At 56.6% G+C, this 21,681-nt stretch overlaps 1 protein-coding gene across 2 annotated transcripts in view; it reads left to right on the top strand.

Moving 5' to 3' along the window:
- DTX2 (deltex E3 ubiquitin ligase 2) overlaps positions 1-20,942 on the top strand; it is a 36,376-nt gene extending 15,434 nt beyond the window's left edge. Inside the window, exons 4-11 of one of the 2 annotated variants that reach the window (XM_040456082.1) lie at positions 739-1,375; positions 7,449-7,549; positions 12,252-12,392; positions 15,426-15,499; positions 16,826-16,984; positions 17,656-17,817; positions 19,070-19,159; positions 20,293-20,942. In XM_040456082.1, the coding sequence (XP_040312016.1) occupies positions 739-1,375; positions 7,449-7,549; positions 12,252-12,392; positions 15,426-15,499; positions 16,826-16,984; positions 17,656-17,817; positions 19,070-19,159; positions 20,293-20,520 (1,592 nt within the window). In that variant the 3' untranslated portion in view covers positions 20,521-20,942. The remainder of the gene's footprint in view (positions 1-738; positions 1,376-7,448; positions 7,550-12,251; positions 12,393-15,425; positions 15,500-16,825; positions 16,985-17,655; positions 17,818-19,069; positions 19,160-20,292) is intronic. The other variant, XM_040456083.1, reaches the window with a different exon arrangement.
- The last annotated feature ends 739 nt before the right edge of the window (positions 20,943-21,681 follow it).

The following is a 21,681-nucleotide window of genomic DNA, read 5'->3' as shown; positions in this document are numbered from 1 at the left end:
AACAGCCCAAAAAGTTTTCAGTGTGATTGTCAGCTTCCTAAAAGGACGTGTCTAGAAGATGAAATGGGAAGAAATGCATTGTGATATAAGCTGTGTGGTTAGATTATGGACGGTTTAATTTTCTTAACTTTCCTTTTTTTTTTTTTTTCTCAGTTTTTTAAGTGAAACTACATACATTTCATCATTAGAAATATTTTGAAAAAGCCTGGAATCTGAGCCATAGCTGTTCTTTGACCTAAACTCCTGGTATCCCCTACTCCTGCCGAGGAGCACAGATCCCCCTCTGCCATTAGGTCCCTTTAGGCCATTGTTTCTTTACAGAGAGGGAGCTTTCTACCCTTTCTACCCTTCACCCAAAATTTGGAAGGAATAACCAGTACTAGCCTTTAGGTCAGATAGCAACATGACCCTATATACACTGACCACGTTGGTTTCTTTTGGTTGTAGAAAAAGAATTTTTTTTTTAATGTGTATTTATTTTCGAGAGAGTATGAGCGGCGGAGGGGCGGAGAGAGAGGGAGACACAGAATCGAAGCAGGCTCAGGCTCTGAGCTGTCAGCACAGAGCCGGACACGGGGCTCGAACTCACAAACCATGACATGAGATCATGACCTGAACCGAAGTCAGACACTCAACCGACTGAGCCACCCAGGCGCCCCCAAAAAGAATTTTTAAGCCCTTTTTGTTTTGGGGGGCTAGCAGATTAGCCATTTACGTGTCCTCCTCCTTTTCAAACAGGTACCATGCGGGCTGTGCGGAGGCATCTGTTCCCCCAACATTCAGCCCCGGGCCAGGGCATCGTCTGGGAGTGGCTGAGTGACGATGGCTCCTGGACAGCATATGAAGCCAGTGTCTGTGACTTCCTGGAGCAGCAGGTGGCCAGGGGCAACCATCTTGTGGACTTGGCTCCCCTGGGGTACAACTATACCGTCAACTACGCCACCCACACGCAGACCAATAAGACTTCGAGCTTCTGCCGTAGTGTGCGGCGCCAAGCAGGACCCCCATACCCGGTGACCACCATCATTGCCCCGCCGGGCCACACGGGAGTCGCCTGCTCTTGCCATCAGTGCCTCAGTGGTGGTGGAACTGGCCCCGTGTCAGGCCGCTACCGCCACTCCATGACCAACCTCCCGGCTTACCCTGTCCCCCAGCCCCCCCACAGGACCACCATTGTCTTTGGGACCCACCAGGCCTTTGCCCCGTACAATAAGCCCTCACTCTCTGGGGCTAGGTCTGCACCCAGGCTGAATACCACCAACCCCTGGGGTGGGGCACCGCCCTCCTTGGGGAACCAGCCCCTCTACCGCTCCAGCCTCTCCCACCTGGGACCGCAGCACCAGCCCCCAGGATTGTCCACTGCCGGCGGAGCCAGGTATCTTATGTTTTTGAGGGTCATTTTGTCTACCTCTGTGCCCTGTCAGCAGGCTTGGGTTTCTGCTTTTACTTAGCTGGGAAGACGTGCCCAAATACCTACAGACCTGACCCCTGCTTCCTTGTCTCTGCGTCGTCTCCTTTGCATGTACCACCTGGTGCCCAGGCGCTGGCCTTCCACAGCCTTGCAATGCATGGAGCCTCCCTGACCTCTGGTGCTTGAGCGCTGATCGTTGCCACATGGGTTAAAAACAGTAATGCTTGCAACCAGCCAGGAGAATCAGGTTCTCTGTAGAGCAGGTAAAAGTGTGCCTGTGTGCCACATCGCTCATGAGAATGTTGCACCTGAGAATGTTTCGTTGATTCCTCCTCTGTGCTAGGCACTGAAGACACAGACATGGGACATTCTCTCCCACAAGCCCACAGTGTGGTCCAGGGGGAGGCTGTGAGCCCAGTTTTGGTGCTTAACAATCGGTTGAGGAGAGAACAAAACACTGGGTGTGTGGCAGGTGGCATCAGGTGACAGGACGGCTTCCATGCTGGTGTAGTCTGGCCCAGTGCCTCCTAGAGCTCTCTGCTCCTTGAGGGGGATGGTGAAATGTGCCCCATCCGGACCAGGGGGCACCTAAAAGTCAGGAAACCTCTTGGAGTGGCCAGTGGGGGCTGCTCTCTGGGTGCTTGGAGACTTGTCACTGACAAGGGGCCTTGTCAGTGATAATTACTGAGGGTGTTGGGCTTGGAGAACATTTAGAGAATTCCAAATGGGAGCTGGGATGGGGGGCTGGTTTCTGAGATGGTGACCGGAGAGGGTGGGTAATGACTGGATGTGTGGGCCTGTAGTGGACCTGTGACTGCCCTGCCCCCCAAGGGGGTCAACATCTTGTTGGTTTGGACTGACGTTGGCCAGTCCAGTCAGCTTCTTGGTTCTGCCTTGCTCATCACCCAGCCGCATCCCTGCCTCCTTGACCATGGTGAGTGAGGGCTTCCCAGTGTGGACAACACTTTCTCAGCGGCTTCCTGGACCTCTAGCTAATTTTTTTTCCCAATGTTTATTTAATTTTTAGAGAGGCAGAGAGAAAACAGGGCAGGGGTGCAGAGAGGGAGACACAGAATCTGAAGCAGGCTCTAGGCTCTGAACTGTCAGCAAAGAGCCTGACGTGGGGTTCAAACCCACGAACCTTGAGATCATGACTTGAGTTGAAATCCGACGCTTAACCAACTGAGCCACCCAGGCACTCCTAGCATTTTTTTAAAGCTAGGTTTCAGAGGACCCTGCCAGCTTCTATAAGACAGGGTGACAGCTGCCATTCACTGAGCACACATTGCCAGGCCCTATTGTGCAGGCTGTGTGAATGATGTCAGTAATCCTTGTAGTGACCATATGGTAGGTGGTGTCCTCAGCTTACCGGTGAGCACACCGAGGTTGACAAGGTTGGCAGCATAGCCAGCAAGTGGTAGAGTTGGGGTTAAACCAGGCCCCACAGCAGGCTGTAAGGGACACGTGGAGTTCTTGAAGCTGTCTTAAAGGCAGAGTAATAGGAAGGCAGTGGTATCTTGAGGGATGACTGTGGGGAGTCCGTAGACAGGAGGAGAATGGGTCAGGGCATCTTCTGGGGGCATCTCCTTCAGGGAGTGGGAGCAGGTGGATCTGAGTTCTTTCTGGGAATGGGGCTACAGGAGCTTTCACTTGGCCTTCTCCCCGGATTTTCACGTGGGCGTTAGCGAACGGGGCTCTGGGCTGTCCCAGCCCCACCCAGCGTGCTGTGAGGCCCCCTATAGTAAGTGGGTCAGAATCTTTCAGGGAAAAGTGTGCTGTCTGCCAGCCCAGAATGGTTATCAGCAGGACCAGAGCCTCTTCTACTAGGTCAGTTCTGCTGAGCCTCCTGGGGCTTCTTAAGTTCTTACAGATTATTTTGAGGCACATTTCTAGATAGTTCTAGAACTGGGATTCTGGGATTGAGCCAAGTGATTTGATTGATGGGCTTTGTTGCTCTTTCCTGGTACAGGGCTCCCATTGGTCTCTCCTGATATTTCTCTGGCGTCCCCCCTCCCCAGCCTGAGGGCCCGAGAGACTGCCAAAGGGGGCCCCCTGGTACAGGCCAGGCAAGTTACAGAAGGGAAGGTCTTACCTTTGCTTCTGGGCCTGCGTGTTGCTACTTGCCCTGCTTGCCTTGGTTGTAAGCCAGGAAGGGGACCAGGCCAGCCAGCTCTGTTAGTTGAAACCGCCTCGAAGGAGCCTTCCTCCTGAGGTGGGTGTTCATCTTTATCTCCTCCAGCTTTTCAGGAGCTGGGAGAGGCACAGTTCACTTGCATGGGCCTATCCTTGTTTGGAAAAACAGGATTTCTCCCACGTCTTATTTGTATCGATGCTCTTTAGTTCACCCCCTTCCGGTGGGTGTCGTAGAGCTGGCTGGAAGGGGTGTAACGAATACCTGGTGTCTTGACCCAGCAGGGCCAGGATGATCGAAAACACTTGACCCCTTGGTCTCCTTGGGGGCCGTGGTCTGGTTCTCCAAGGTGAATGATTGTCAGCTACATTAACTGAAAATTCCCCCAGGGAGTGGCAGGCTGGCGGCATCATGGGCTGGGGAAGCCTGAGAACCAGCTGTACTTACTGGTAACCGCTGGAAAGAACATGTGAATGAGTGGAATCAAAATTCACGGAACCCATGTGGTTTTTATTTGGGAACCCCTGTGGTTTCACATCGCTTCTTGCTCAACCTGGGTAAAACCTTGGCCGACTGACTTCCTTGTGGGAGGCTTTCTGAGTAGGCAGTAATACATTGAGAAGGGACTTCGTCTGTCTGTCACTGAGCTGCTGGGTTTAAGAAAATTTCCTAGTAGCTGAACTTTATCCCTTTAAGCACCAAAACTTGTGTTTTAATGATGTGGGGTGGAAAACTTTCCAAAATGTGTCATGCACACTCTCGTCGTCTTTAATAGGGGGTGTGGTGGCTTAATGTTTTGATGACTTCCGGTAGTGATCGTGACCAGCAGTCTGTTGCAGCTTTGGTGTGGCTGAGCCCTGGGGCGCCTTGCCTTTGCACTAAATGGCCCTTGGAAATGGCTCTGCCGGTTTGCTTTCATCTGCTCTGTTCTTGCTACTGCTGTTCTCCCAGCCTCTAAAGGCACTCCCACCTGCTCTCAGCCTGGCCTGGGTGCTCGGGGGTCCTGGGTCCCAGGGGGACCTTCCTCCCGACTGGCTGTAGGCCCTTGGGTCAGCTCTGTTCCCTTTCCACGTCCCTCCTTTCCCCTCTTAAGATTAAGGAGTTGGACTGGGAAGTGTGACATTTCCTTTTGCTCCAGTATTACAGTTGTCAAGGTTTCAGGGGAGCCCTGCAGGAAGGTACCCGGCGGCTCCTCAGCTTTCCTGTGTCCCCTTTGCTCCTCTGAGAACGGGAACGGTGGACATTTGTACTGGGCTGTGGATTGAGCCTCACAACCACCCCAAGGGCCTTTTAGAATTGTTCTCATCTTACAGATAGAAAAATTGAAGCTCAGAAAGGGTACTCGACCTGGCCAAGGGCACACAGCTTTAAGCTGGAGCGGGTGCTGTTAGCGGGGTCTCCCGAGGGCCCCCCCCCCCCCCCCGCCCCGAGCCGTGTCACATTCCTCATACTGCACGTGCTGCCCGGGGTTGCTGATTAGTGCTGGCTCACCCTGTGGGAAGCTGGTAGGAGGCTATGCATTTCCTTGGTCCAGCCTCCCAGCCTTGCCCTTTGCACAGGGGCTGTCCAATCTCACCTTCACAGAAGACTAGAAATCCTCGTGTCTCATTCTGAGCTCCATTTGGAAGCTCCTGGGGATGGTCCCAGACAAGAAAGCCAGGTTGGGCCTTGTAGATAGACCCAGGAACAGGGGAGGCCCGGAAGGTTGCCTGAGTCCATGACTAGAAGGGCTCTACCTTCTGGAATTCCTTCACTTCTAGAACCTAAGAATTGCAAAGACCGTCAGAGATTATCTACCTTCCTTTAAAAAACCCAAATGGGGGGCGCCTGGGTGGCTCAGTCGGTTAAGCAGCTGACTTCGGCTCAGGTCATGATCCATGATCTCGTGGTCCGTGAGTTCGAGCTCCACGTCGGGCTCTGTGCTGACAGCTCGGAGCCTGGAGCCTGTTTCGGATTCTGTGTCTCCCTCTCTCTGACCCTCCCCTGTTCATGCTCTGTCTCTCCCTGTCTCAAAAATAAATAAAACGTTAAAAAAAAATTTTTTTTTAAATAAATAAATAGGGGCGCCTGGGTGGCGCAGTCGGTTAAGCGTCCGACTTCAGCCAGGTCACGATCTCACAGTCCGTGAGTTCGAGCCCCGCGTCGGGCTCTGGGCTGATGGCTCGGAGCCTGGAGCCTGTTTCCGATTCTGTGTCTCCCTCTCTCTCTGCCCCTCCCCTGTTCATGCTCTGTCTCTCTCTGTCCCAAAAAATAAATAAACGTTGAAAAAAAAATTTTTTTTAAATACATAAATAAAAATAAAAAAATAAAAAACCCAAATGGAGAAACAGGACCAGGAAGGGGGTGGTGGTTGCTCCAAATCAAACAGTTTAGTGGGACCAAACCTTAGTGCAGGTGGTCTGAATGCCTGGCTCTTCCCCTGCATTATCAGAGCACTCCGGAGCCAGGTCCCTTGTTCCCTCAGGCTTGAGTGTAGCTGAGGCGGGGGCCACGATGTGAATAGTGTGGCCAGACGGGTTATTCTCTTTGGGGAGAAGAATCAAGAAATGAAAACAAAACAACATCTTTCTTCACTCAAATACCGAGGTGCCCCAGGATGGGCTGGAAGACGTGGGAATTGGGCCGGTGGGGGGGGGGGGGGGGGATTGTCAGGCGTTTCGGGCCATCTCCGCCAGCCGGTCTCCAGTGTGGGGCTCTTCCCAAACCAGAGTCGTGTAGATTTATTAACACTTGAGAAATGGAATGTCTTAGAACCAGATGAATGACTCAAACATAGTTACTGTGGGAAGCACGACCCCCATTAAAAAAAAAAAAAAAATCCAAAAAAATTCTTTTATTTTGAACTGGTTTTAGGTTTATAGAAAAGTTAGGAAATAGTGCAGAGAGTTACCATATCTCCCTTCCTTGACTCCTCTCATAAACATCTTTCATAACCATGCTGCAGTCCTCAGAACCCGGGAATGGCCGTGGGTGCGTTCCTGTTAACCAAGGACTTTTCTCGATTTTCACCGGTTGTTCACCACTGTTTCCATTCTGTCCCAGGATCCTGGGGGACCCCACTTCGCATCCAGTTTTGTTTTCTTCTTCCTTTCCTCCCTTCAGTAGGAGTTCCTCCTTTATCTCCCCTAACCTTGACACTTTTAAAGAGTTACTTTGTCGAACGTCCCTTAATTTGGGCTTGTCGGTTTCTCACGCTTGAGGTTATGCACTTTTGGCAGGAACCACAAAAATGGTGTTCTGTGCCTTTCAGAGCACCATTTCTGGGGTTCCTGGTGTTGATTGGCCCTATTACTGGTGATACTGGTCTTGAGTACTTGTTGGAGCGGTTGCTGCCACATTTCCCCTCCTCAGGTGCCATAGAGCTCTTATTCTGACAAAGTGAGTGAGCTCAGAATTCTTTTAGGATTGTCTTCAGAGTCTGAATTGCCCAGGAAAACATTTTTTTTTTTTTGACAGTTTATGCTTCCTTCTTGATCGCTTGTAAAAAGCGGAGGCTCACCCCAGCAGTGACGTGACCCATCAGTGTTCTGTCCCATCACTGCTCTGGCCCTGCCAGCCGATGCTCCCCCCACTCGATGCCTGGCTTGGAGTTTTACGTCCCCACTTGATTTTTGTGGCGGTGGTGGGGCTGGCTCTGGGCTTCACATCCTCAGCAGTCAGATTCTGTAGGTTAGTTTGGGTCTAAGAGTGCTGAAATTCAGATTTCTTTGATTCTCTTTCCAGACATCAGGATCTTTTTAATTAAAAGAAAACCCAGAAATCCTCACTCACACAGAAGCAGCCATGCAGGGTGAAGCTGCGAAGTGGCCCCGGCAACACCAGCGAATTCCTATCTTGGTCTTTCTCTGGCTCTTGTTCCTGCTAAATCGGCTCCTACGTTAAGCTTTGTTCTCTCCTCTCCCCTAGTGCCTCCCTCCCCAGCGGTCCTGCCAGCAGCCCTGGGAGCGTCCCTGCCGCTGTGCCTGTGCAGATGCCGAAGCCCAGCCGGGTCCAGCAAGCCCTCGCAGGTAGGCACCCTGCTGGGTTCCGGGTTCCAGAACAGACCACCCGGCAGGGGGCAGGAGGGGGGGGAGGGGGGGGCAGGATGCGGAGGTGGGAGAATGCGTGGTTGAGGGAGGAGATGGTGGGGTGGGGGTGCTGTTACCGTGTTTCTTCTCACGGAAAGCCACAGCCACTCCCTAGGGGGCGGTGCCTCTTTTGGGTGATGGGTGACAGTGTACGTACCCTCAGCGTACCCTCAGTGAGTGGGCCTGGGGCCGCCCCTCCTTTGTCTCTCCAGGGGAGTCCTGCTTGATATCAGTGGGAACGATGGTGTGGACCTTTCCACCTTTTACGTTTTCACGTCACTTCAATTATGGTTTGAGTCACTGCTCTGTCCTGAGATGCTTTAGGCATTTCCCGAAAGGGGCCCTTCGGGGGAACTTGCAGCTATTTTGGTTGCAGTTACATTTTGCATTAAGTGGCTTTGTGTCCAACTGGATCATTTGTTAACCATACATCTTTGAACTGTTTTTTAGATTCTTTTTATAGTTTAGGGAGCTACTGAAAGTTACTTTTTAACTAATGGGAAATGCAATGTGTTATGGAAAGCTAGAGGGGAGGAGTGTCATGAGGTTGAAGCAGGGGAATAAGATAACCCGAGTCTGTGTGTTAGGGTGAGTCACCGTAGTAGACAGCGGGAGTTCGAGGGGACAGGCCCGGGGCAGGGAGACCCGTGTGGAGCCCGACATGATGGCTCAGGGGAGCCGTGGCAGTCGTGGAGGTAAGAGCGTCTGACTTGGTGACTGGGTGCGCCGTGAGAGAGAAGGAATAGAAGGAGGCCCAGTGTGAGGCTGCCGATGTGGTGCTATAACACGTCGTGATCGTTCTTGAGGATCGTGTAGGGGCTTTGCATGTGTCTTCCTTCACTTCTTCCCAGTAACAGCTCTGTGAGGTATGAACTTTTATTCCTATTTCATACTTGGGGAAATAGCCTCAGAGAATTCCAGACACTTCCCAAGATGAGCCAGTCAGCCCTTGGTAGAGCTGGGACTCAGCCCCAGGCATTCTAGGCCTCAGCACCTGGGTTCTTAGCCATTACACTGTGCCGATCCGGAGTCTGGTGGGAGCGCCGGGAGAGGTGGGGGGTGCTGGCTGTGGTTGTGGCCCGGCGCATCTGTCCTGGGGGCAGTGGGAGTTTGGGTGTGCAGTTCAGAAGAACATTCTGGGGTGGAATGGGGTGGCCTCTGCCCCCGCGGGGGGATCGTATGAGCTCACAGAGACTGTAAGTGGGATTCTGGGAAGAGCCCTTGAAGGAAATGGAGGGACCAATCAGAAAAGTGGTAGAAGACAGGAGAGGGGGCCCCTCTGGAACCTGCTTCAGCTGCTCAGCCATCAGCCTTCTGCGGGGGCAAAGAGAACAGTGAGCAAAGATGTGGTGACTGGAAAGTTCCTCCTGAGTTTAGGTCCTCTTGTGGCATCAGATGCCATAGGTGAGTCAGACCTGTGTGTGTGTGTGTGTGTGTGTGTGTGTGTGTGTGTGTGCGCGCGCGCGCGCATATGTGTGGTGGTGGTCTTATTGGAGAACGGTTGTAGGTGAATAGGCCTGGCCTGCATATGGCCCAGCTCCATTCAGCACTGTAATCACTAAGGCTTGAATACAGATGTTATAATAACTTTTCTAATATTTTTAAGTTTATTTATTTTGAGAGAGAGAGAGAGAGAGAGAGAGAGAGAGAGAGAGAGAGAGAATGAGTGGAGGAGGGGCAGAGAGAGAGGGGGATAGAGGATCCGAAGCAGGCTCCATGCAGACAGCAGAGAGCAGGATGCGGGCCTCGAACTCACGAACTGTGAGATCATAACCTGAGCCAAAGCCGGATGCTTAACCAACTGAGCCACCCGGCCGCCCCTGTAATAACTTTTCTAAACGCGTCTCAGAAGTGGTCTGTGGATTGAGTAGCATTTGCTCCCTTTCCGCTGCTCTTGAGGCTGAGGACCTTCTCTGGTCTGTATCCCAGATTGTCTCCAATGTCCCCTGTCACCTTGGCTCTCAGATCGATGCAGGAGGTAGGTAGGTCTTTTAACCTCCATTTTACTCACTGGGGAAACCTCAAAGATTTAGGAACTCGGTCCCAGCGAGCACGGAGTAGAGACTCAAGCCACTGGTCAGATGCCACCTCCTCTGAACACAGCCTCTGGCTTGTAGTTGTTGGTGGGACCCTAGTCTAAAGTGTCAGGGAAGGAGAGATCCTGAGCCAGCCTCCAGGAAGCAGGGTCTGGAGAACAGAGTGCTGTCTTCCCTGCACTGAGCACTCTGTGGGTAGGTTTACAAGCAAATGGTCATCTACACTGGGACAGGAGGTCCACCAAGGAGCCACCTCCAGGTCAGGCGTCAGTGCCTCAGGTGACAGCTTCCCTGGCTGCAGCATGGCCCAGCCCTCTCCTTGGAGTTTTCTGCTTTCACAGCCTGCCCAAGCCCAGACAGCCAGGAGGAGTGGGGCTGGCCGGGCAAGGCCAGAGTCAGGACGGGCTTGGGTCACTAGACGAAGGGCCGACCCCTGGTGTCAGAAAGAAAGTGATTGTACATCTGACTGTGACAGGGACTGCTCTCTCGGGGTCTCTGACAGATAAGCGGGAATCCTCTCAGAAGAGTGGAGAAGCTGTGGCCGTTCAAGCTGCTACAGTTATTTGGGGATGTGAGGAGTTTGGGGGGTTGTCCCTGAGCTCTGCTGTTGGGAAGATGTGATGGCCCCCTCTGGGTGTCTCCCCACCTCATCCTGTCCAGTGGATGTTGCTTTCGCGAAGTGTGGGTGTGGGGTGGTTCTCGCACGTTCTTGCAAGAAGGCAGGCCACAGAGCAGGGGCTGCTTCTCCGCAGGCTTTTAAGTTGAGACTTCTGTGTCCGTGACTTGAATTCAGGGGAGGGGGTCCTGCATTGACCGGAGCAGAAGTGTTGTTCATGCTGGCCTCACAGCAGCCACCCAGCAGCATTTGGGGTATCTTGGTTCCCCAGCAGATAGGTGCTGTGAACACCTCCTGTGACCGGGCCCTGCCCTGGGTGTTCATTGCAGGGAAGACAGCAGTCCCCAAAACAGGTATGCGAGTCCTTTCAGGTAACACTAAGTCGGATAAAGGAGGCAGAGATGGAGGGGACGTGGCTCTTATAGATGGGGTGGTCAGGGCAGGGCTGCCTCCTAGGAGACACTTGGGGAGAGGTCTGGTCGAAGTGAGGCAGTGGGTGTTGGGGGAGGAGGTCATGGTCAGCACAGAGGCCCAGGGCTCTACTAAGGCATCATTCCTGTCCCCTCCATCATTCTGTCCCCGTGCCTGCTTGTCATTATTCCGTCCACCGGACGGTTAGGTTCAGACTCACATCTGAGCTCAGAAGCACTCAACCCTAAGACGCTGGTGGCATTGCATTACCTGACAAGCGAGCGCCTGGGGTGCAGCCGTGGTCTTCTGATGTGCACTTTTGTGTCTCTTGCAAGTGGCTGCCACGGCACCCCCTGCCTGCCTCTGCTGTGCTGCCCATGCCCAGGCTGCTGGCTGGCCTCTGCTTCTGTCCCTGACTGGGCATGTTTGCCACATTGAATCTTTGTTCTGTAGAGGCCACAGTGGCTGGCCCGGCCAGGTCCTAGGGCCGGGTTTCCCCTCACCCATCTGCGTTGGGCAGCACCAGCTGCGGGATCTCCACTTCCTATCCCAGGCTGCCCGCAGGGAAGGTGGCAGAGCGGAACCCAGAGCTCTCCTGGGGAGGAGGTGGTTTTGAGCTAGACAGAGGGCAGGGGGCACTGGGTAGGGGTGCTGTGGAACAGCAAAGTAGGCTGAGGGTGTAGTAGGACTACAGACTGCAGCAGGAGGACAGGCCGTGTTCCACGATGTGTCAGGTCCTCAGGGAGCGGTGAGGGGGGAGAGTCCGGCGAGGGTGTGTGTGGAGCACCAGGCTGAGGAGTGAGGCCTTTCCCCCGTGGGTATGCCCACCCTGCTCCGTCCGAGGCAGAGGGGCTGTTTGAGCCCTGACCGAGGGCACGAGAGGAGGAGGCCACGGCCCGGGACCCTTGCTGCTCCAGAGGAGCAAGGGCCTTGGGGGTGCCTCGGTGGGAGAGCAGGTCCCGGGGACAGCATTGCTGCCCGCCCACCCTAGCAATGGCGCTGAAAACACCTAGACAGGCCAGATGGGGGACAGGAGGCAGATGGCACCCCACTGGAGGCAAGGTGACCAGGAGCCAAGAGGGCACGTCCGGGGGAGCACAGGGGGTGGACTGGGAGCTCGAGACCCTGTCCACATCTCCATAGCTTGGCCGCATCCTTCCGTGTCACTGCCTGCTCTCCTTGCTCCTAGCACAGGGAGACCCCGTCCGGAACTGCTTAGGAGGCTTCCTGGGATGGCTTCCTGCCCTCTGCCCTCCTGAAGCAAGCGGCCTCGCCCCGCCGCCTTCCCCGCATGCTGTGAGCGCGGGCTGGGTGGTTGCTTGTACAGTTAGCTGTGGAACTTGGGGCCGGGGCTCCGATGAGCCGGGAGTTTCACTGGTTCCTGGCCTGGAGCTTAGCCCAGCGCGCCCGAGTAGGCCCTGGCAGCCTCGAGCGGCTGAGTCCTCAGGGAGATCGGTGGGTCCTGCTGGCCGTTGACAGTGCCACCTGGACTCAGCCAGGGTTTGTGGACGTCACATGCCGAATGACTCCTTCTAACGTTTCTCCCCTCTCTGCATGTCTGATCTCGCACCCCGTGTAGGCATGACGAGTATTCTGATGTCAGCCATTGGACTCCCTGTGTGTCTTAGCCGCGCACCCCAGCCCGCCAGCCCTCCCGCCTCCTGTCTGGCCTCTAAAAGTCACAGCTCAGTTAAGAGATTGAGGAAAATGTCCATGAAAGGTAGTTCCTGCTCACAAATGCTCTCTGGCCTCTGCTAAGCCTCCGAGTCTTGCTGCCTCTGACTCTCCTGCATCGACTGCTCTTCTTTGACTCCTACGGCCCTTCTCTGCTTCCTTTACCCCCCAGGGGAGGGGCTCAGTGGCCCTTCTCCCTGCTCTCAGCACAGAGGTGGCCCCCAGAATCTACTTAACACTCAAGACCCAGAGTTAAGCTCCTATCTTCCTGGCACAGTTGGAGCATGAGGGGCCTGTTCTTGAGGACTCTGTGTCTCTATATGGGGTGAGGCCGGCTCAGGATGGGGGTGACTCTGTCCCTCCCACCGGGACCAGCATGTGTCTCAGGAAAGGCCCCCAGCCCTATCTGGCCTACTTCCGAGGGGTCTCCCACTGAGCACTGTGCTGCCCATCACACGGCTGGGGAGGAAGGGGTTTCAGAACCGTGGAAGGTGCAGTGAGTTTTAAGCAGACTTACATGAAGGAGCCTGTGGGTAGTAGGTTCTAAAGCTGCCATTTCTAAAGCTGATAGCGGCTCTGCCTCCAGCTTTGGGCTGGAGACGCACAGACTGCTGAAAGCCCAGTGACCTTCAGGACGGTGGGGTGAGCAGGGAGCATGGCTCTGGCTCAGCCAGTCTTGGGTTCCAGTCGTGGCTTCTGTGCTCGCTGCTTTAGGATCTCACGCCCGTGTCTCCCTTCATGAGCCGGTACCTCCCACTTAGCAGATTGGTCGTGGGAGGAATAGGAAATCCACATGTGAGGTGCCTGGCACAGAGTGATGGGGGCTGCTCTGACCCTTGCCCACCATCTGTCTAATCCCGACCCCGCAGGTGGCACGGAGGCCCAGGGAGCGGCAGGGCTTCATACCCAGTCCCCCACCTCACCCGGGTCCCCAAAGTCAGGCAGGCCTCGGATGTCCTGACCCACTCCCCTTTTCCTCTGCCTTGGAGGTAGAGGCAGGTCTGCGGGCAGGGCAGGCCAGGAGTTTCCTGAGATACTTGGGCTTCCCCGGGAAGGACACACGTTCTTGGCAGACCCTCTGGCCTTCCTGGGCTCAGGTGTCCCTTTCTTGGGGTTGGTGGTCACCTGGCTGGCCCCCTTTGAGAAACACGGCTCATGGAAAGCTACCTTCGGTTCTGAAAGGCTGCCCGGGCAAAGGCGAGTGGTGGGCAAATGGGATGCGGAGCTGAGCCAGAGGTGGGCCCAAGGCTGGTCCTGGCAGATGGGGTCCTGGGATCCTTCTAGAGACTGACTTGTAGCCACCAGGCTTTTCTAAAACGCCTCTTCCCTAAGTCCAAGTAGAGTCGCAGCTACGAGGATGGCCACTGGTGCTGGTGGTCATTGTGCTTTGGCCTGACTTTCTTACCAGTGACCAGTCAGTGGCTTAGAAATCTGTATATGTGTCTGTATGTGTACTGGGTGGGGGAGGGGGGTGTGTGTGTGTGTGACAGAGTGTGGGGTGCATGTGTGTGTGTGTGGATGTATGTGGGGTACATGTGTGAGGGGGTGTGGGTGTATATTGTATGTGTGAGGGGATGGGGATATATTTGTATGAGGGGGTGGGAGATGCGTTTGTGTGTGTATGGGTGGGTGTGTGTGTGTGTGTGTGTGTGTGAGGGGGTATGGGATATGTTTGTGGGGGATGGGGTGTGTGTGTGTGGAGCAGGGGGAGAGGGATGGGGTATGTGTGTGAGGGGGTGTGGGATATGTTTGTGGGGGATGGTGATATGTTTGTGTGTGTGAGGGGGGTGGGGAGTGTGTGTGTGTGTGTGTGTGTGTGTGTGTGTGTGTGTGGAAGAGAGGGTGATATTCTTTTGCCAGTCGCTGCCTTTTAGGTAGTAGCGGTTCATGCCTTCACAGCAATCACAGTTTCGGTCAGGGTTAGGTTTCTGTTTTTAGGTGAGGGAACTGAGATTCAGGTGACGTGATTTGGTCCCAGCACAAGAGCCAGAATCAAGCCTGGCGTCGCCTGCCCCCAGCCTCTGCTCCCTTCATAGCTGACCCCTAGCCTTCTCTGGTTTTGAGGGCGCTTGGCTGTGGAGCCGTCAGGCTCGTATGTCCTTGCGGCCATAGGCTGGTGGCTATGAGTTTGAGTTCAGACCGGGTCCCTCGGGACTCAGAGGCTAGGACCCGGAGCTGCCTGGTGACCTGGAGGCAGGATGTGGAGCCCTGCCGGGGTTGCTTTCCCAGGCCACATTGGTCTCCCTGGTCCCTCCTTTCTGCCCCTGCACGGCTTTGCTGCCATTCTTTGTGATTCTGCCGCTGCCTCTGGCTGGAGAGCCCCCCCCACCCCGCACCCCGCCCCGGGCCTGGCCGGTTCTCTCGCCCGCTGCGGGAGTTTCTTGTTTTGGGGGCGTGGGGGCCGGTGCTCGTGCAGGTGCAGCGTCATGCACATGTGCACAGAGGAGTGGGGTGGCCAGGGTGCCCCTCCTGCTGCTCCTCGGCTCCTTCCCAGGGTTGGGGTGTCACTGAGACCCCACAGTCCAGGGACAGGCGAGAGAAAACCGGGGTTTGTCGTGACCCTGTCAGCGTGGCCGTCATCCGCAGTCAGTGGGCATCTGTGTGCCGCGGGGGTGGGCACCCGCTGCACGTTCGGCTCCTGAAACTTCTCCTGCCTTGGCTTTCGCACCAGAGTAATGACAGTTGAGTGAAACAGCGCTGCCGGGACACTCCCCACAGTAGTTTGTTTTAGAAGCTGCTGTTTGGCTTTTCTGTGTGTCCTCCTGAGGAGCCTGGGTCCGTCTAGCTTCCTGACTGAACGTGCACAGGGACGTGGTGGAGGCCCAGCACGCAGCTCCTGGGGGCTGTGACCGGCAGCCGTCTCTGGTCCTCGTCCTGGTGGGGCCAGAGGGGGCTCTGCCCGGCAGGGCTCTGAGTGGCCGAGTCGGCCCCCACCCTCCCCCGTCTTCTTCTTGCACGCTCACCCTCCTGCCCTGGCCTCTCTGAATGTCCCTCCTGGCGGCTTGTCCTCTTCCTCTCTGGATCCAGAGTCCCCAGTTCGTACTCCTTGGGACACTGCTTCTGTCCTTCTCTCTTCTAGGAGGGACTCCAAAGCCAGAGCCAGAACAGGTGATAAAAAACTATACCGAAGAGCTGAAGATAGCCCCAGATGAGGTATGTGTCACGGGAGCCATGTTGCCTTGGGTTTCGTTTGGAGACCAGGAGTAGCGCCAGAGAAGGATACCAGCCCTTCCTGTGCCGCGGGGGGTACTTCCCACAGTGCCTCTGGGTGCTGGCCGTGCTCCAGGTGCTTGGGTTTAATCTCCCAGCCTCCCATAGGAGGCAGCCTGCACTTCAGAGGCCTGGATTCTGATCCTAGCTTTGCCGCCAGTGAGCAGAGCTCCTACACGGGCCTCTGGGTGCTCCTGTCCCTGTGCCGTCCTGGTGCCTGGGAGTCCTGGAGGCCAAGGATGGGAGAGCCTGCCGCACTCCCCACGGGCTGAGTGGCTTTGTCCCCATAGCAGTCCTGCCCCTCTGGCTACTGGGAAAGCCAGCCAGGCTTCCTGTAATTACAGGGCCTGCCAGACCCTCATAGATGCTTGGGCAGGACCGGAGCCTCTGTGCTGAGCCTTGTTTCAGGGGCCGCAGCGCCACTTGTCTGTGATTTGAATGGGGCATCCTGGGGACTCTGGACAGTGGGTTAAAGGGCGGTCATGCCCATGCGGAACCGAGGGCTCTGCCCTGCCTCTCCCCTGCAGCTCTGGCTGGTAAAGCTTTAGACAGTGACCTGGAGGCCGTCTTCGTGTCTCCCACTTGACAGCATACGTCTGTGTCCTTGTCTTTGCCCTTGTGCTCACCCGGCATCACTGGGCCGCTCTGTGCCAGCCTTCTGCCCTCCAAGCTGCCACCTGTACAGCCTGCACGCAGCTGTGGTCCTGGTGGTGCCCCCACTGTAGAGCACCTCAGCAGGGTCCCCTGACGTGTGAGACGAAGCCCAGCTCTGAGCTTAGCCATCAGAACCTTCCGGGACCTGGTCCTGTCCCACCGGTCTCTTACACCCTACTCACCCCTTGGCCCCTGCAATTACCACCGCCCTCCCCAAACTCTGTGCTGGTTCCTGCTTCAGAACATCCTCTTCCCTTTCTCTGGAATGCCCGTTGCTGTGCTTGTCTACCCGACAAGGTCCTTTCCCCTGTGACACCCAACTTGCGGGGCACCTCTAAAGAGCCTGCCCTCTTCTGTCCCCTCTCCCTGCCCGTGCCCTGTTACCGCCAAGGCCCCCGTGTCCCCCATGCTCACTGCTGCCTGTTGTCTTCTGTACTACGGTGAGCCCTCTGAGGGCGCAGAATCTGGGGACTCCTCTGTGTTCCCAGCTGTGTTCCCAGCTGTAGAATTGTCCGTAATCCTGCCGTTTCAGCAGACAAAGGCTTTTTCTTTCCCTTCTCCCCTTTTGGCACAGTGGGCCATTGGTGAGTGTGCCCTGTGTTGGTCTCCTTCTAGGACTGCATCATCTGTATGGAGAAACTGTCCGTGGTGTCCGGGTACAGCGATGTGACCGACAGCAAGACCATTGGGCCAGTGGCCGTGGGCCGCCTCGTCAAGTGCAGCCATGCCTTCCACCTGCTCTGCCTGCTGGCCATGTACTGCAATGGGAACAAGGTGCCCACACGTCTGACCCCAGGGTGGGGGTCGGGGCAACCTGCCCATAGTCCTGTCCCAGTCCTGTCGCATCTGAGCTGGTGACTCCTGCTGCCGTGTGAGCCCCAGGGCACTCAGAGGCGACCTTAAGATGTCTGTAGGCCTTGGCCTCACAGCAGGATAGGGGTTGGCCGCCGGGGGTGCCGAGGGTGACAGGTGATACTTGGCTGCTTCCCTTCAGTGGAGTTCAGCCGGAATGGACAGGTTGGGAGGACAGAGAGAACTGAGTCACATGGCAGACCTTCGGGCCCGGCTTGGCCTCTCTGCAGATCGCTGTGCCACCCCTGTACCAGCCAGGGTGCCAGCACAGTCAGTTGAGAGGTCACGGGGTTTTTTTGTTTGATTTTAAACATGTTAGACCGTGGAGACTTTTGCTCATAAACCTGATTTTCCTACTTGATGCTCGCCTCCTGGTACCTCACCCCTTGGATGGAAATGGCTTGAGGAGTTTCTGGTGTAGGACATCTTCACAGGGACGCTCTCAGGATTGGGTTTCTGTGCAAGGAGGGACCTGCTGTGTGACAGCGGGCCGAGCTGAGCCCCTGTGGGCTCTTCCCCACCTCGACAGCCAGACAGCGTGCCTGGGTGCTCTCTCGGCACCGGCTGAGACTAGGTGCTCTGCTCTGCCTCAGGACGGGAGTTTGCAGTGTCCTTCCTGCAAAACCATCTACGGAGAGAAAACCGGGACCCAGCCCCAGGGAAAGATGGAGGTGTTCAAGTTCCAGGTGTCCCTCCCTGGCCATGAGGACTGTGGGACGATACTTATAGTTTACAACATTCCTCACGGCATCCAGGTAAGGGGCCCCAGCACAGGAGGAGCCTCCTCAGACCGTTCTGGACTCGGTCCCTCTCGCTCTGGGGCACACTTCTTCCTACCCTGCCCCTCTCCCTGTAGTCTGCCTTCCCTCCCCGCCCCCCCCGGCCCCCTACCCCAGGCACTCAGGATGCCCGGGCTTCCCAAGTTCAGGCTCCCAGGAACCGGGGGCACTGGTGTCTGGAGGTGGAACAAGCTCTTAGGGCTGTGGAAGCAAAGAGATGGCCTCCAGCCCTTTCCTGACGCAGGGAGGGCATCCTGGAGGCAGAGACATCCTGGCTAGACTTGTGCTGGGCGGGAGGCCAAGTGTATAAGCAGGAAGAACACTTGTGTTGAAGGTCTGGATAGTGGAAGAACCCAGAGGGCAGGGAGGTGCCAACACTGAGGACTGTCCTTGAGAGACCAGCTCGGTGGCCAGATCCAGGCCTGTGGCAGGGCTGGGTCTGATGTCAAGAGCGAGACAGGAGCCCGAGCAGAAGGTCGCAGTAGAGACCCAGACAGGAGCCCTGGACCCTTAGGCCTCCTGCTTGGGCCAAGACTGACCTCAGAGCTGGTGGCGGGTGGGGAAGATACAGGGCTGTGGAGGCCAGGACCCAGGTGGCCTGTCTGTGACAGATGGAGAGTCCCTCTTTCGTTTAACCATATGCTTTTCCCTGGTTTCCCTCCATTTCTTCTCAGTGGGTTGTAGTGAATTTTAAAAACATTCCAGACAGCCCCAGAACCACAGAGCAGGAGGGGAGTGTGGAGTATACGTGGCGTAGATGTGGCGTGTCTCTGAGTGGCAGAGGGTACGGGCAAGGATCCCTCACTGTTCCAGCCGCCCACCCTTCGGTCCAGTTTGCTGCCACTGTCTCCGGCCCCGCCGTGGCACCATCTCGAGCAAGGAGCGAGGGCGTCAGGAAGGGAGGCCTGGCCTTCTAGGCCAAAGAGCCCAGTGCCCAGCGGAATGGGAGCCCCAGCCTTTGATGAATTCCAGTCTCATCAGGACATTTGCAGGAGTGTGTGATGCCAAGCCGAATGGCGTGGGGTCAGGGAAGGTGGTCGCCGGAGGCAGGCCACATCATGTTGGGTCTCTGAGGGGCAAGATTTGAGACAGCGATCTGTTTGGTCACTTGAGTGCAGACAAAGCTCTGGCTAGGGAGGTGAAGGGCGGGCCGGGCTGCGAGGGCCTCTGCAGCTGCTGGGCCCCTCTCAGGGTGCCCCGCCTCCTTGTGTCTGTGTTCCTCCTGCAGGGCCCAGAGCACCCCAATCCCGGGAAACCATTCACCGCCAGGGGCTTTCCCCGTCAGTGCTACCTTCCGGACAATGCCCAGGGCCGCAAGGTAAGGCCCCACCACCCTGTGGCACCCCCCGCCCTCTGCGGGCAGGCCTTGGCCTCAATGCTCGTGGGCTGTTCGAGCAGGTGGGATGGGGAGGGCCCAGCTTGGTGGCCATACCTGCTCTGCCCTGTTCACCTTCTTCTGGGGCTGGCTGGGGTGCTGGCCACTCCTTCCCGGGACTGCCTGCTATCCGTGAGGCATCCTCGACCAGGAGAGACGACCAGCAGGGAGGGGAGGCCACTTCTAGCAACCTCTCTGGCCAGGTCACCTGCTCTTAAGTTAGGCTAGTGTGACGCGTTGGGCAGAGTGGGGACAGGGGAACAGGACTGGGTGACCGTGATGGCCTGCAAGCCACCTCTGCATTACAACCCAGGAGAGCATTCTGGTCAGACGAGCAGCTTGAGTGGCAGCTTTGAGAGTCGCAGAGGTGGGCTGGGCTGGAGGGTGTGAGGCGTCTGGGGAGGATCAGATCCCAGAGAGAGAGAGGGAGAGAAGAGAGAGAGAGAGAGAGAGAGAGAGAGAGAGAGAGAGAGAGTGTGTGTGTGTGTGTGTGTGTGTGTGTGTGTGTGTGTGTGGCAGTGAGGCATCAGGCGCCCTCTGGCTGCTGTGAGCCTGGCCTGGGGAGAGGATGACTTGGAAGTAGGGCAGAGTTAGCCTGGCCCCGGGTGTGGCTTGAGCGGCAGCAGAGCAGTGGATGGCGGCGCCCTCTGAGGTGGGGGGTCCTCCTGGGCGGTCAGGTCAGCATATGGAGTTCCGGGGGGTGGGGGCGGTGGTCAAGACTGGGGCTGGAGGCTGAGGATCCCGACAGATGGGGCCCCAGCCCGGAACTGTGGATGTGATCACTTGGGAGAGCAGCCCAACCTCAGCCTGCCAGTGGCTCGCAGTAAAGGCCAAAGGGACAGAGAGCCTCGTCCCTCAGTGTGCCCCACCCCGCAGCTGGCATTTGGTGGGTGGCTGCTCCTGCCGTACTGGCCCTCACTGCTGGGGAGATCAGACCAGGGAAGGAGGGGGAGCCGCAGATGCTCTCACCCTGTCACCTGGCCACCCACCGCTCCAGAGTGAAAAACTCGTGCCCAGGTTTGCACTTGTTCACCAGGCCCTCCCTCCTTTCCCCTCCCCCCTTTCCTCGAGGGCAGGTCCTGGAGCTGCTGAAAGTGGCCTGGAAGAGGCGACTGATCTTCACGGTAGGGACATCCAGCACCACGGGAGAGACCGACACAGTGGTGTGGAACGAGATCCACCACAAGACAGAGATGGACCGTAATGTGACAGGCCATGGCTACCCCGACCCCAACTACCTGCAGAATGTGCTGGCCGAGCTGGCCGCCCAGGGGGTGACCGAGGACTGCCTGGAGCAGCAGTGAGCCGGGCCTGGCCGGCCCCATCCCCACCCTGCCGCGCCTGCCTCTGGCAGCCAGCTGCCCTCTCCCCCTGCTGCCGGCTGGGCTGCCCCGGGATGGGCAGGCGGGAAGGTGCCTTTCCTCAGAGGCTGCGAGGTTTGTGGGGGCCCGCCTTTTGCCCCCATCCTCCCCTCCAGGCTCAGATCTACAGGCGAATCAGGCAGGCCTGGGGAGTTGTACTCGTGGGGGCTTAAGATGCAGCTACCTCAGTGCGTGGGGCCCTCTGCCGCTGGCGGGCTGCTTCAGGGCCGTAGTGCCGGGGGCCTGGCGTGGGGTGAGGCGAGACTGCCCCGTCCCCCATCGTAGCCAGGGCAGGCGTGGGTTCTGGGTCAGCTTCTCATACCTCAGATGTTCTGTTTGCAATAAATGCCCTATAGCCAAAGTCAGCAGGCCCTGGTGTGTTTTTGGTGGAGAGGTGTTTTTTGTGTGTGTGTGTGTGTGTGTGTGTGTGTGTGTGTGTGTGCGCGCTGATGTGAGAAGGCAGCACACACATACGTGCCCTGCTGCATCAGGGCAGGAGGGAGCTCACACGCTGCCCGTCCGACACATTTTCCCCAGTGACGAAACTGAGGCCGCAGAAAGGGCCCAAGAGCCTGAGCACTGACCTTGCTGCTTCCCCATCCCCGACTCTAGTTCTCGCCGTGTGTGGTCCAGCAGCTCCGCCAGGCCCATCGTCCCATTCACTCCCGCAGTAAAGCGCCACTCACATGTGGCTGGTGCTGCTGTCTTCCCTGTTACGGATGAGGAAACGGTCATGGATGCAGTGACCCGCCCCAGGTCGCAGGCTCATAGTAGGGCGTAGAGCTGGGGCTGGAATTGGGCCAGGATTGGTTTGACGTCATCCTTGAAGTCCTAATTCTTCCCAGCCCTCTTAGGAACATCAAATACCCCAGCTTGCTGTCTGCCTGGGGGCGGTGATTGGGGCCTGGGGCTGCAGGGCCCCGGCGGGGAGGGTGGCACATCCTGAGTGGGCCAGGGATACTTTTGCCTCCTTGAGGTCCTTTTCTCCGTAAGAAAAAAAATTAAGTTCTATTTCATGATGTGTTGGTTTAAAGCTGAGTGTATTATATATTACAGCATTTTCTTCCATCTAAAAGTTTGAGTGTCTTGTGGCACTTGGCTCGC

The sequence above is a fragment of the Herpailurus yagouaroundi genome, unplaced genomic scaffold (assembly GCF_014898765.1).
Source record: "Herpailurus yagouaroundi ecotype Mexico unplaced genomic scaffold, PumYag 216, whole genome shotgun sequence".
NCBI classification, from domain to species: domain Eukaryota; kingdom Metazoa; phylum Chordata; class Mammalia; order Carnivora; family Felidae; genus Herpailurus; species Herpailurus yagouaroundi.
This window is presented reverse-complemented; position numbering and strand designations above follow the sequence as displayed.